General features: G+C 36.3%; 1 protein-coding gene across 2 annotated transcripts in view; it reads right to left on the reverse strand.

Annotated features, from left to right (window-relative positions):
• Positions 1-15,386, reverse strand: part of map4k2 (mitogen-activated protein kinase kinase kinase kinase 2) — a 42,947-nt gene extending 27,561 nt beyond the window's left edge. The window contains exons 1-14 of one of the 2 annotated variants that reach the window (XM_073859818.1): positions 15,267-15,386; positions 14,977-15,147; positions 12,344-12,401; positions 11,922-12,012; positions 11,217-11,281; positions 8,746-8,801; positions 8,587-8,634; positions 8,450-8,492; positions 8,247-8,319; positions 7,772-7,903; positions 7,608-7,670; positions 7,414-7,495; positions 3,766-3,873; positions 3,007-3,085 (exon numbers count right to left, since the gene is read on the reverse strand). In XM_073859818.1, coding sequence (XP_073715919.1) covers positions 3,007-3,085; positions 3,766-3,873; positions 7,414-7,495; positions 7,608-7,670; positions 7,772-7,903; positions 8,247-8,319; positions 8,450-8,492; positions 8,587-8,634; positions 8,746-8,801; positions 11,217-11,281; positions 11,922-12,012; positions 12,344-12,401; positions 14,977-15,069 — 991 coding nt within the window. In that variant the 5' untranslated portion in view covers positions 15,070-15,147; positions 15,267-15,386. Of the gene's footprint in view, positions 1-3,006; positions 3,086-3,765; positions 3,874-7,413; positions 7,496-7,607; positions 7,671-7,771; positions 7,904-8,246; positions 8,320-8,449; positions 8,493-8,586; positions 8,635-8,745; positions 8,802-11,216; positions 11,282-11,921; positions 12,013-12,343; positions 12,402-14,976; positions 15,148-15,231 lie in introns of both variants that reach the window. The other variant, XM_073859817.1, reaches the window with a different exon arrangement.
• Between the last annotated feature and the right edge of the window lie 142 nt (positions 15,387-15,528).

Raw genomic sequence — 15,528 nt, forward strand, 5'->3', positions numbered from 1 at the left:
TGACAATTACACAAAGTATAGCCCAGGCTTGTCTCCTTGTCTGCATTTTTTTGCACAACAACTATTTCTCTTTCTATTTATCTGCCTAAGCCTGTGAATGCTGTAATGTCCTGTTACAGACAGGATGCATGACAATGGCTTCTTAGTTACTGTGGCACTGACTTTCCACACCATAACACACACGTACACTCTCCGTTTTGCATAAGAAATGACCATTGGGTCCAGTTTTTGTGAGTAAGTGTGGGGGCTACAGAAGCACATGCATGCCATAGGCCTGTGTTAAACAGTACCAGTACTATGAGTCGCTAAGCTGTGCTCAATGGGCATCTTGTTATAGCTGCATCGCATAACATACAGTAAGATTCAGAAACTTAGCCATGTCAATGAAGATGAACTTTAAAAAATGTACGGATAAAATGAAAACACACCCACATAACACATCACATTTTTAGAATATGATATCATATCCTGTTTGTTCTATTCTATCTGTACTAAAATGAATTAAATACTTTAAAGTCATAGGCAGTACATTTTATCTTATTTATCTTAAAGACACACTATGCAGTTATTTTACCTTAATATAACAACTTCAAAGTTATTTCGGTGGTAAACAAAGTCATAGTAGGGCGAATCATCCTCCTGTTGAAGCTAGGGGAGGACGCCACTAGCAAAACCAGCAATGCAAGCTTGAGAGAACCGCCCCTGACAAATCTCGCGAGAGTCATGACTTGCTTTACGGCAATGACGTCACACACGTTAGGCTTGTTCGACTTCGTGCGGCGCTGCAAGAACCGACCGCCGGATGACGTCAAAGTACCGCGAGAATGATCCGAGACGGCACTTTGATGTCATCCGGCTGTCGGTTCTTGCAGCGCTGCATGAAGTCGATCAAGCCTATAACAACAACTGCATGCGTGAATTTGAGACGTGAGGCTAAACTATTTAAAAGTTAAGAAAACGCTTTCGGAAGAGAGTAGGAAAAGGAAAAGAGAATCTGACCGCATTAGGAACCGGACAAGAGTCCCACTCGGTCAGGTTTTTACTCGTTGGCGAGAGCTAAAAGACAGCACTGGATGCAACAGGGATGCTGATCTGGCGATCTTGTTGATGGACTAGTAAATAAATCTCTTATTTGTAAAATTGTTTGCGGTCTATGTTGTATGTTGTTGTAATGTTGTAACTTCTTATTATGCTATTACCATCATCTGTAGTTTAGTAGACTATGCAGTAGCCTAATATTTGTATGAAATTGTGAAACATTACCTGGGCTGCGTTTCCCGACAACGTTCTCTCTTAGCGCGCTACGAAGACTCTTAAGTTAAACCTTAACTACAGGTTTACCTTTTCTAGGCGTTTCCCGAACTGTACCTTAGCGGGTTTCTTAAGGTATACTTTCTTACGTACGACGTTACCAGGTGCTGTCCATGGCGATGGTGCTGAATAGGTTGATATCGATTGCTCGACAATCAATTGTTCACTTTATGTACTTCGCTGCGTTATGAGAGAGCGGTGTTATTTATTAAAGAAACATTTCAGAAATAGTTCAAGTTGCATTTATTAGGAATATCTGGTAAAAATATTTCAAATTGCAAACAACTAAATATAAACCTTGTATATTTTATTTTATATCAAACCCATGCAAAACTCGCAACTTCATGTCTTAAAGTATAATGCATAAACTGCTCCAATGCATCCATTATTCCTTCACTTTAAAGGATAATTTCCCAATAAATGCGTTGCACAGGGGAATAAGGTGGGTCGTGCAAGCCACCTGGCTTGGCATTACACTTAAAATATATAAAAACAAATTGTTGTTCATTAGTTCACGCGTTTATGTGCTTGGACAGTGGATGCGCAAGCGGTTTACAATGCGGATAATGCTTAATGGACGCATTTCTGGAGCCGCGCCTGTCTGTTTATCTTAAATACTGTATAACATAAAATATGTGATATATAAATATATATTATGATTGCTTTAGATTTTAGCTTTGATTAGTTTTAATGTTGAAATTTGTTGACCTTATACAAGCAATAATCAAGTGGAGCAGTTTCTTTTGAATGTTTATAAAGAATATGGCATGCAGCTGCCTAACATTAAAAACTTTGATGCAAAGTCGACCTAACATCAATAATAATATTTAGGAAAATCAACAATTATGATTTTGTGATGAATGTGCTCCCGTGGCATGCGATTTTACCTGATTTGTTTTATTGCGGCTAAAATAGCCGGTAAACTAAAGATTTAACGGATTTGAAAGTAAGATTCGCTGTATAGCTACCTGCCATAGTTTCACCAACTCCTTTACCCAAACTGTTTTTTTAATAGTTTCTTTAGCCTGTAATAATAGTTTGAAGCTGATGTTACTTTGGGAAAACAATTAAAAATCTAACAACCATCAGTGTAATTATGTCTAATTATGTGAATGTTTTATTCTTTAAATAAAAAATGCCTAATTTAACACGGAGTGTACTTCAACTTTTTTTAACAGATATTTAGTTATATAGACTGCAATATACACAAGCTTTTATCACAGTTATGGCCCCTAGCGGAGTCAAGTGGGATAAGGTATAGCTAAGAGTGCTCCAGACCGACCTTCCGAACGAACGACTTACAGAAGTGATACGTAACTAAGAACGTTTCGGGAAACACGTATTAACGATAAGGTACAGCTTAAGGTACAACTTAAGAACGACGTAGAGCTAAGAAGGTTTCGGGGAACGCAGCCCAGGTCATTATCTTCAGAGGTGTACTAGAGTGGGAAATTACGACAGTTGCAAGTATTCTCCAGCGACTCTAGGGGTCGCTGTTTGACAAAAACGCCGAAAATGTATAGAGCGGCTTTAATATTATCAGTGTATGATTATCATGTATGATTAAAATTGTGTCTGACTAATCATTCATGAATAATAATGAAACATAGTAATAAAATTTTAACATCTGAATACTGTGTTAATCATAATTTTTAATTGTGTTGTGTAGGAATAAAGGAAAAAAATTACACTTACACTGTTTTTCAGATAAACTCCTCTCCACTGGCAAATGTTTCACTTCAGACTGGATTTTATCTGGAGCTGAATTATTTGTCTGTAATACACATATATACCAAAAATACTGTAAATGAAAAAAGTTTTGCACAAAACTTTAATTCTGGCATGCACATTAAAAAGGCATTGTACTCAGTTCCCAAACAATCTTATATCTTATGCTACCTTGATTTCACAATACACTCTCATAAAGAAAACTACAAGAGTTGTCACTGTAGTGGTACCTTTTCAAAACTACACATTTCCACCTAAAGAGGGCACATTAGTACCTCAAAGGTACATAAATGGTACATACCTTACTGTATTAGGACATTTTTAAGGGTAACGACCCAGTGACAGCTTTTGTACTTCTGACATTGTAAAAAGAAGGATTACAAATGTATTAGTAGTAAATTGTTGGTGATGCCTAACTTTGAAAGCAAGTAAAACTTTTTTTTGTCTTTGTGGAGTTCTATTTACATTTATTTTACGGAAAACAGCTCATGTAATTTTTCAAAAACTCCCTGTTTACAGTGTACAGAATAATGGATTTCATTCAAGTTAAGGATTTGGAACAACATAAGAGTTAGTAGAGAACTCAATCATGGGTGAATTATTCATTTTAAAGCTCACAAGGCCTTTAAGTAGCCTTATTTTCATTTGAATACATGTAAACATGTAATTAACTATAAAAAATGAACTGCCATAAACAAACAAGCAAACATTCAGGATTTTACTCACATCTTCATTTTCTTCTGGGCTGATATAATGGTGGAGGTCTGGATTATTTACCATGTCCAGCAACTCAATCATCAATTTTCTGGTCAATAGCTGTGTTACAAATGGGTGCTGAGAAAGAAACAGAACCATAAAACTTTTTACTTCACAATTGTAGGCGATTATTAAAATACTCAAGGACCCAATATTTTGAAGTATTACATAAAAAGACAAACAGCTTTGAGCAAACCAATTTAACAAACAAGTGATCATGTAAAAAATCTGTTATTTCAAAGCTTTACAAGCACTTTAATGGCCTTGACCTATTAGAAAATATATCTTAGGCTAGGCAGATTTGTACGAAGTGAGTAAGACTGTAATTGATCTGATAAATAATTTTGAAAAATATGCACAATATATACTACCAGTCAAATGTTTTAAAACACTCCATATTTTTTCCAAATTATAGAATAAACTCAGTTTAGCTATAGGAATTGTGTTGTGTTAGAACTAAAAGCATCCAAAATAAACCGAAATTCTGTTATATTTTATCATATGCAGCTTTGACTAGAATTAGCAAAATGTTATCACTTAGTTTCACCCTAAGATTAAAAAATATATATATATTTAAAACGTTTTAGTGTATTAATGAAAGAAATGTACATGTTTGGCACAACACATATATTTTTGTCTACAAAGTAATTTTAAACATTTAAACATACACCTCCAGACTAAGATTTTTAAGATCACAAGACACATTTAAGTCAAATGTTTTAAAAGCCAGCACCAACAATTTTTATGATTTTCACAAAAGTTTAATGACTTCCAGAAATTTTTATTCAATAAATATATAAACATACAATATATCAAATGAAATATCAGACCCTCTGCTTTCAAACAAACAAACAAAAAAAATTATTTGAGATAACTGCAGATTTGTAAAGGACTTTGTTAGAGATCAGATTCAGAACGATGATCAAAACATACACAGTTTTTACTGCTTTTGTATCAGTGGATGATTAAGTGTTGTATAGGTTGGGTAAGAGCGCCACCTAGTGGATAATAGCGGAAATATAGATTGCTGTAAAAACTCATCAGGGAAGCGTCATTGGCAGAAAAGCGTTTTCTCTTAATTAGCCTTTCGCCGAGCCCCGCCCCACTTAGTTACTGTTGCTACTTCCGACAAACAAATGACCAGCGCGACAGATTGCCATGGCGGAAAGCGATATACCCGTGCGTGTCAGTGATATTTTTTGGCGCAATACCGCCGCGATTTCCTCCAGATCGAGGCAAAAGGGGTTACAGTATGCAGTGGAGGGATATATTCAAAAAATAAAAATATGCAATGAAGGAGACACGACTACTATCGAGGCTAATGCTTACCGGTCTCACGCAAGAAATGAGAAACCACATGACCTGTAACTCAAATGCAATCAGCACAGCCTTGTGGACCAGTCATGCTCTTGCACTGCCGAGTAAGTTATCTTTCATATGGTATAGTCTATTAATGTCTATTGCGAGTAGCTATTTTGTTCAAATACAAGGGTATGTTGGCTAGCTAAACCTACGTGTGTTTCAAAGCCATTCAAAGCTAACTAACATTTCTCTGTCTGTTGTTTTGAGGATAGCCGTTTTGAGAATCATAATGTTTTATTTATGGTGATAGATTTCACAAATAGGAAATTGTTTTGTCTTAAAAGTTGCAGGACAGATAATATAATAAATAAAACTTATAATATAATAAAATTGCACAGCATTTACGGGATTGGGAAACTCAGGGGTAGGTTTTCCGTTCATAAAATGCTACATGAAAGATAAAACAAATTATTTAAAGTTGATTGTTAAGGGGGCTATGTTCGACTTTGTCGTAAACTGACGAAAAATAAAGTTGGGGAGCTGAAAGTCCCAACACAACAGCAGCTAACGTAGCTAGCGTTAGCTAACATGTTAACTAATGTTGGCAAAATAACTCATTAAATTTAGCATAGAGAGTAGGTTAACATTCTGGCAGTTATATTCATGGTAATCATAACTTTGGTCCAATTTGTGTTCTTGCCCCTAGTTAGTAGATCTAGACCACACTGTAACTAGTTAGCTGTAAGCCTTACCTTTGTGCAGACGTATTTATGCTTCGTAAATGTTCGACACATTTAACTGAATGGGGCAGTCCACACTGTTTTATCCATTGTATGCACCGCTCACAAACGCTGCGGGCGTGAATGTTTGTCGGAGGTGCTCGCATAGTAACGCTTGCTGTGATGTGTGATTGGACAATGGCCGTTTTGGGGGAGGGGCCGGCGAAAGGTCAATTGACGAGATAACTTATCAATGGCGAGGAAAGAGATAAGAGAGGCACGAGCTTTTGCTGACTAGTGTTGCCAGATCTTACACTAAAAAACAGCGAACAAGAAAAATCCAATAATAAACTGAAATAAATCTAATTGCTTTACCTCAAAGATCAAAATATTGGGACCAGCACCTTCACACTTTATTAACACCAAAAACTTGATTGCTTCATGAGCCAAAAGCCATAAATGGTTAAGCCCCAAAACTGTATTTACGTACAAGTAAGACAAGGACCTGGCAACACTGCAAGACAAAAGCGCCCTGTGAAGCAGTCTCACAAAAGCATACAATACACAATGCCAAGACATGGTTTATTGCAAAACACAATGCTATTAAATTATTTTGGTCAAAGCTGTGAGTGATGAGCACGCGAGACGGCAGAACGTTGCTATGGTTATTTCTGTGTCAATCATCACATTTTCGTGAGCGAGTCTTGTTCCGTACAGACATGAAGCGAACATTTAGGGGATTCACTTCCGCATTTAAATGCGGTTGTCACTCCCGAAAGTTTGCAGTGTCTACGAGACCATAGAGAACTCCATCCAGCAGTTAACAAAAACCAAGACTCTGGATATTGGACTTAACTTCTGAGCTACTTTAACAATGTCATGTTTTACAAAAAAGTCAGCTGTTCATATTGAGGTCCACACTGTTGAGTGCTTTTGCAATAATGACTGTCTGGTTGTACTTAAACCTTTTGATAACACGCAAAACTTACGCAAAAGTCACGTTCTTTCTGATCCCATTTTTTAAACCCTAGTTAGTGTGTAATGTTGCTATAATAGTATAAATAATACCTGTAAAATGATAAAGTTGAAAGTTCACTGCCAGGCGATATTTTCTTTAACAGAATTCGCCTTTCAAAGCCTACAGCGAACGGCCGGTTTGGACTAGAGCCCTCTTCTTCCTGCTTTAATGACGTCATGAGAACAGTTTTTTTTTACTAAACTCCACCGACAGGAATACGTCAGTCGCCAATTAAGCTAATGGCAAGCTAAGCTGCTATCGAATTACAACACACTAAACAAACTACACAAGCAGCATTCAATAAGTATTTCTGAAGGAGGGACATTATACATCAGCCCTTTTTGAGGACAGTGACTACAGAGCTACAGTATACAGATAAGTAAATTGTGTGAAAAATACAGCATTTTTTAACACGTGAAACATGAACACATGTTATGTTGCACACTGTAAACACAATCAAAGCTTCAAAAACACAGAAAGACAGGGATCTTTTAACAGCTAGATGACATTTGAAGTATAAATGTATCTGCTGACCCAGAAAGACCTATTTTACCAAAGACATTGATAAATCTGTATCACCTGCAGGAGAGTTTCAGCTGTTGGTCTCTTGCGAGGACTTTTGATCAAACTCATCTTCACAAAGCTATGAAAACCTGCAGACCTGCAAGCAAACATCCCAGCAATCAGGTCAAATCTTAATACTTATTACCATAATAATCACATTTCTTAATATATGGTTTAAGTATTAAAAAATGTACCCCTTTTAACCTCACCATTTGCTCTTGTCTTTTAGCTTGGGAGGCTGGAAGCTGCTTTTGGACATCAACATAAGAGCACTACAACAGAAAACTAAACATCAGCCCAACAATGTTTAATGTTACATAAATATTCAAAACGTATTTGCTGTTCTCATAAATAAAGTTAATGTTATTTGTACCGCATGGGGTGAAGGTCAAACATCGGAGGTTGTAACTCTGCCAGCTCGATGGCTGTGATTCCCACTGCCCAGATGTCACACAGGTGGTTATATCCACCCTTCTTCTCAACTGCTGCCACCTCAGGGGCCATCCTAACACAACAATAAAACATCTGATGTACTTTTCTTGACAGTGTCTTTCAGTATTGTCAGTATAATGTAATAGGATAACTTATTCATTGAAAAGAGGGAATTATATTCCAAATGAAAAACATTTTGCCGTATCAGTCTGAATCTTGAACTTGGCTTAAAATCCACAGAGCAAGCATAGTATATAAGTGGAATTTTGAAGGACTATATTTGTGTAGTAAAGAAGCCAGCACGTTTCACAGTAAAAACTGCATGCTTGTTGCTTTAAATCAAGACAATCAAGACCAATCCGTAATCATTCTGTAATTTTGGTCAGATCAAGGGCAAATCTGTCCAGACGGCTCACCAGTAGGGAGTTCCTATGAAGGACTTTCTCTTGGCAACAGAGGCACTAATTTCAGCAGCAACTCCAAAATCAGCTAGATAGATTAATAGATAGAGAGAGAGAGAGAGGATACGTAAATATATATGGCAGAAAGAAATATTTGTGTGTGCATGACACCGACATCTATAGTTTAGTGTTAAAGCACACATATACGGTATACTTACCCAATCTGACATCTCCTCGATCGGTAAGAAGAATGTTAGCTCCCTATATCAGAAGACATTTACTATTTATTTACTTCTGACATAAGTCCCCAGTTACCCACTACATTGTGTAACCAGAACAGATAAGTTGCATCTACCTTAATATCTCTGTGTATTTTGCCTGTCTCGTGGAGATGGTTCAAACCCTGAGTAAGACAAGAACAGCAGTTCACTCAGAAAATGACATAGGCTATTATGTACAGTAATTCTGAGAAATATAAGCCAATAAGATGCTGTTAAAAGTTTACTAGCCTCACCTGGAGTGTTTCCCGGCAAATGTAAGCTATCTGTTTTTCCTTTAAAGGGCCAGTTACTGTGATGAACATTTAAAGACTTTATTTCAAGATTTAACTTACCCTCAGAGAATAAATGCAGAAATACATTCAACCCTTTAATACACAGCAAAACCACCAGTGCCAAATGTACACTGCTGGTGTTTAAATGAGTACCACCAGGTGGTACCCATACAGTATATACACTCACCCAAAGGACCATTAGGAACACCTGTTCAATTTCTCATTAATGCAATTATCGAATCAACATGGCAGTTGCTTCAATGCATTTAGGGGTGTGGTCCTGGTGAAGACAATCTCCTGAACTCCAAACTGTGTGTCAGAATGGAAAAGAAAGGTGATTTAAGCTATTTTGAGCGTGGCATGGTTGTTGGTGCCAGACGGGCCGGTCTGAGCATTTCACAATCTGCTCAGTTACTGGGATTTTCACGCACAACCATTTCTAGGGTTTTCAAAAAATGGTGTGAAAAGGAAAAAACATCCATTATGCGGCAGTCCTGTGGGCGAAAATGCCTTGTTGATGCTAGAGGTCAGAGGAGAATGGGTCGACTGATTCAAGCTGATAGAAGAGCAACTTTGACTGAAATAACCACTAGTTACAACGAGGAATGCAGCAAAGCATTTGTAAAGCCACAACACACACAACCTTGAGGCGGATGGGCTACAACAGCAAAAGACCCCACCGGGTACCACTCATCTCCACTACAAATAGGAAAAAAGAGGCTACAATTTGCACGAGCTCACCAAAATTGGACAGTTGATGACTCGAAAAATGTGCCTGGTCTGATGAGTCTCAATTTCTGTTGAGACATTCAGATAGTAGAGTCAGAATTTGGTGTAAGCAGAATGAGAACGTGGATCCATCGTGCCTTGTTACAACTGTGCAGGCTGGTGGTGTTATGGTGTGGGGGATGTTTTCTTGGCACACTTTAGGCCCCTTAGTGCCAATTGGGCATCGTTTAAATGCCCCGGCCTACCTGAGCATTGTTTCTGACCATGTCCATCCCTTTATGACCACCATGTACCTATCCTCTGATGCCTACTACCAGCAGGATAAGGCAGGATAAGGTTTCCTGAGTTCACTGTACTAAAATGGCCCCCACAGTCACCAGATCTCAACCCAATAGAGCATCTTTGGGATTTGGTGGAACGGGAGCTTTGTGCCCTGGATGTTCATCCTACAAATCTCCATCAACTGCAAGATGCTATCCTATCAATATGAGCCAACATTTCTAAATAATGCTTTCAGCACCTTGTTGAATCAATGCCAAATAGAATTAAGGCAGTTCTGAAGGTGAAAGGGGGTCAAACACAGTATTGGTATGGTGTTCCTAATAATCCTTTAGGCGAGTTTACATCAGCAGTGTACATCCAACAATGGCTACATTGCTGTGTGCTTTAAACAGTGGCTCTCAATCCCGGTTCCGGAGCCCCCTTGCTCCGCACATCTAGCATGTCTCCCCCATTTAACACAGCTGATTCAAATCCTCAGCAGAGATTAGCATTAGCAGAGATCTTATTGAATTGAACGGTTTTGTATGTCAGATAAGAGAGACATACAAAATGTGCAGAGCAATGGGCCCCCAGGACCAGAACCGAGAACCACTGAAGTTAAAAGGAAATGATACTAATAAAACTGTGCCACTGTTGTGTTAAAGAGGTCAAATAACACAGAACTGACTTCAGTGTTACTTGGTTACATAATAGCCATCAATCAAGATTTGTTACATGCTAGTACATTGCAGGTGGCATTAAAGAGTATTTGATTGGACAAGAATTTGGGTAGTGCAGTGTGACTTAATGGTTTGGTCCATTTTACTAAGAGAAAAAAAATCTAAATTTTATTAACACTGTCAATGAAGGCAGTCATGTGTTAACAGACCTATAGTTATTCTGAAAAAACACAGGAAAAAATGACTTTCTTACATAGTATTTTTGTCTTGTTTTCAATACAAATATCTAAAAAGTCTTAAATCAATATGTATTTTCTTGATGAGCAAAATGACCTAAGAAAATAATTTTAATTTTTAGATAAATATCAAATTTAAGATAATTTGTGCTTAAAACAAGCAAAAACATCTGCCAATGGGGTAAGAAAAAAATCTAAAAATATGTTTACGTTTTTCTTAAACACCTAATTCAAGAAAATATTTCTCACCCCATTGGCAAATATTTTTGCTTGTTTTAAGGACAAATTCACTTAAATTTTATATTTTTTGTCTAAAAACTAGACTTAATTTTCCCTTAGATAATTTTGCTCATCAAAAAAATATCTAAATTTAAGAATTTTTAAATATTTGTACTGAAAACAAGACAAAAATACTAAGTAAGAAAGTAATTTTTACATTCTACTGTAGGTTTACATAGTTTATTAACTTTCTTTAAGAATAAACCTTCAAGCTTAGTACAGAATGCTAATGTTAGTCAGTGTATACCCTGGTAAATGTCCTGCAGTGATCCTCCCCCACAGTATTCCATACAGATCCATAGTTTAGTGTTCCTGAAATGCAAAAAAGTTCAGCACATGGTCACACACACACACACACACACACACACACACACACACACACACACACACACACACACACACACACACGCACGCACGCACGCACGCACACACACATTCTGGTTTCCATGTTTTGAGAGGACATTCCATAGATGTAATATTGTACAAACTGTATATTCTATTCCCTTTTTCCTAACGCCATCCCTCACAGATAACTTTATCCTACTGTACTTCAGAATTTCAAGAAACATCATTCAAGATTGTTTCCTCATTGTGACCTCAAAATGTGGTTTGGTCACACACACACACACACACACACACACACACACACACACACACACACACACACACACACACACACATAACCTACAGCCATGACAACAATTTCATAAACATTATGAAAGCTTGCATGTGAGAATATATCCTTTTGAAATATTATTCGGGGAGTCTCAGTCATTTTGAGCATGTGCTGACAAATGTCAGTAACATTTAGCAGAACCTATTAAACATGTCTAAAAAGGATTTCTGCTTCATATCCAATGTACAACTTTGTCGGTATAGGTGTAAAACATCTTGTTGAATGAGGAATGTAGGCCCTGATGCTGAAGAAAAATAGGCAAAGCAAAAAACATACCTGTGGTAAGTGCCGTAATAGGCGACAATGTTCTTATGTTTACACTCCTTCATCATTGTAATTTCCTGCTGGATAGAGGTGATATCATCACCTGAGAGAGAGAGAGAGAGAGAGAGAGAGAGAGAGAGAGAGAGAGAGAGAGAAATATATCTCAGTATATACCAAATATGTTATGACTAAATATTAATAAACACAAAGTATTAGCATCAAAATGTTGACACTGAAAGCTGCACAAGCACATTGTAATCTTGGATAATTGTAAGGTAGCCTAAGGTAACAGTAAATATTAATGACAGGAATGCTTTTTTAAATATATTTTCTAATGACTGTAATCTACAACTATAATTGTAAGCAGTGCTTACAATTACACAACCAATTATAAGGAATTGATCTATACAATTCAAAACAACAAAATTACACACCTGGATCCAGTTTAACCACTTTAATAGCCGCCATTTCTGAGCTCTTAATGTTTCTAGCCTGAAAGAAAATACATAATTGTATATGATCTATATGGTCAGATTTCACTTTTAATTTTACAGTACAGTATAACATTGATTACAGATTTGCATACCTTAGCATAGCAATAACTTAAGCATGTCAGTATTAAATGGATGGTTCTGAATAAGCCCATTGTAAAACTGCACCTCTGATTGCACTTGAGGTATATTGATGCAATTAGTCAATATCCAAATAATAATATCAACAGTACACTAATGCAGGATTGTGACATTGATTTAAAGCTTGAGCAAAACTTTACAACATAACTGTATATTGATTTTGTATGTATATGTTTGTTTTCGGTTTTCAAAAAACAATAGCACATCTGACAATGATGACAAACTAAGCAAAAGTGACTTTAAGGTCATGATCTAAGGTTACTTTCTCAGTTCAACCGTAAAAAAATAAAAATAAAAAATAGGACAAGAGCCAGCTCTTCTGGCAAGAACCTTAATGACAAATATCTCAGTGTCACTGGCAGCCCGCTGTGTCCTTCACTGTAACCTTGTTTGTAGCTACTGCCAAGAACTGTTGTTATTGCCTGCTCTAGACAATAACAATAGCACATAATAATTAGTTATTCAATGATGAGTAACCAGTTATTCTGTGCCATTTGCAAATTTGTCTATAAGAAATAATTAAATTTAAATTTTTCCAGTGCTTTTATCAAAATTGTGACTCGGTGAAAATCATGTTTTCTGCATAAAATCATCCTACTATACATAATGTAAAGAACATACAAATTGGTATATAATAAAAAACATTTTGTCTTCAATTTTGATTGAGAAAGGCCATGCCAACGAAAGAAAATAAAATGAAAATCAATGAGTAAAATCAAACTTTGATGCTTCTAATTCAGCCGTTCTTAAACTGTAAAATGCTGGGTTGTTTTAACCCATTGTTGGGTCAAATATAAACATTTTCTGGGTGAATTTAACCAAACGGCTGGGCTCATCTCTTTTTAGCCTAATGCTGTGTTGAAAATAATTAGTACAAACTTAAGATACAAAGAAAATAAGAAGGAAAAAGAAATTATATGAAAACATAAAATGTAAAAATTACTCTTAGAAAGGATGTTTTTACGCATCTTTTTAAGCTTTTAACACATGTGTATTTTTAACACATTATGTGTCATTTTGTGTTCAAATAAAACACAAGTTGTGTTAAAAGTAACACAAAATGTGTTGTTTCATAAATAACATGATGGGTGGACACTAATGTGTTGTTTTTAACATACCCGTTCTAAGAGTGCAACCAATTATTATAAAAATATAATCATATACAAATATAATTAAATAAAAAGACAGTTTGGAAATTTGTATGCGTGTATATTAAATATGTGTCATGTAATTTTGTATTTTTTATGTCAAACTTTACAAAAAATTTGTGTCAAACATAAAAATGTTTAAATTAACACTTCTTAACAGGCCTATATACCATCAAACATTAAGGGTTAATAAGGAAAGGAGACCTTCATATTTGTTTATGGATCCTCAAAAACATAACAGACCCACCAATTCTGGACAAAACCTGGAACTTACTGAGCTGCCTTCCTGTTGTTTTCCTGGCATGCAAGAGGGCTTCCTGTCATGACTAAAGCAACAGTGCAACATTCTCTTAATGGTTCAGCTGTGGAACTGAAATAATGTAGCCATAAACCAGGGACAATGACTTGGACCGGGTGTCTGTCGACACTTTAACCAGAAACTTAAAGCTTTTCTTTAGATTTGCACTTGACAAGTTCATTAAATGAAATGTTGACTTTCCAAACTGTCTAGTTCAAATGCAGCTGGGAATCATCACCATGAAATATTTATAAATCTTCAGAAGTTGTACTAGAGAATGGTAAAAAGGATTCTTTGTGCATTGTAAGATGTAATAACAAAGGCTTGTTGCTCACCCACTTTATTATGATAGAGTGGACAGTGTTAGGAATTTCTGTGTGACAACTTTACTAAACATATTAAAGACAGAATATACCAGAAACCCAATCAATTTTTCAGATAAATTGCTAAAAACATATCTGTGTCATATCTGAGTGACATGCATAGTTGTTGTAGATTTGTAACATTCCAAAAATGTTTTTGTTGTAATCTCCTCGCTCATACAATAGCCTACAAACTTTTTTATGTTTGAAACCACTTTAACAAACTATTGCCTGTTTATTTTCTGACAACACAGAGCTTTATTGGTTGTAAAGATTCAGGCAAAACTTGTTACTTTGTTTTAGCCCTGGAGAAAAAAACAAATGCCTAGGCAGCAACATTTCAAGTTGTCTGAATTGATGTTTTATTAGCACTAGTGGTGGACGTAGGCTACATGATATTCGAAAGGTCAGAGTCTGTGTACAAATGTGTAATAAATGATGTTATGTTTGGATTCTGCTGAAAAATACTATCACTTCTGAAAACCAAACAATCCAGTCGGGCAGGTTACATTGTGAATTGATTGTAACCAAGAGGACAAATTAATATCCATAAATTCTTAAAAAAAGCAATATGCGTTCTTTCATAATGCATCAACATATTCCAAATTGTCATCGTTATGTTCTAGCCTTGAAAACATCGCCGTACGTCCCACTCCCGATCCGATTAATAATATCATAATCATTCAAAGGATCCAAAAACGAAACTCCTATAGAATTCATACCTGCAGCTCTGTGCGATTCATTTATGTTTCTGAACAGTTTTTTAGTTGCAGTACGGTCATCTCTTCCTATAGTGCGCTTTCATCAGAAAAGCTGAAAATATTACTAAAAGATAAACTAAAATATATATTTTCAAATGTAAAACGAAAACGTTTATTCTACCCCGCTTATTAGTGTCCTAACCCCATCATTTTTACCTGCCCGTCTCAACCCGTGGAACCGCTGAACAGATTTAGAGACGCTGTACACTTTGCAGCGTTTGCGCATGCCCAAAACTCCCTTCACGCCGATGGGCGATCACATAGTTGCTGTTTACATGAACACATATCAACCCTTTACAACAACCTGGTCGCTTATAGACTGTAAATGAATGATGACAAACTTCAAGTTTTTTTTTTTATTGGATAATACACTTCAACACTTAGAAAATGTTTTTACAACAGAATCACCAAACTTTGG

This window comes from Misgurnus anguillicaudatus, chromosome 21, assembly GCF_027580225.2.
Source record: "Misgurnus anguillicaudatus chromosome 21, ASM2758022v2, whole genome shotgun sequence".
Classification (NCBI taxonomy): Eukaryota; Metazoa; Chordata; class Actinopteri; order Cypriniformes; family Cobitidae; genus Misgurnus; species Misgurnus anguillicaudatus.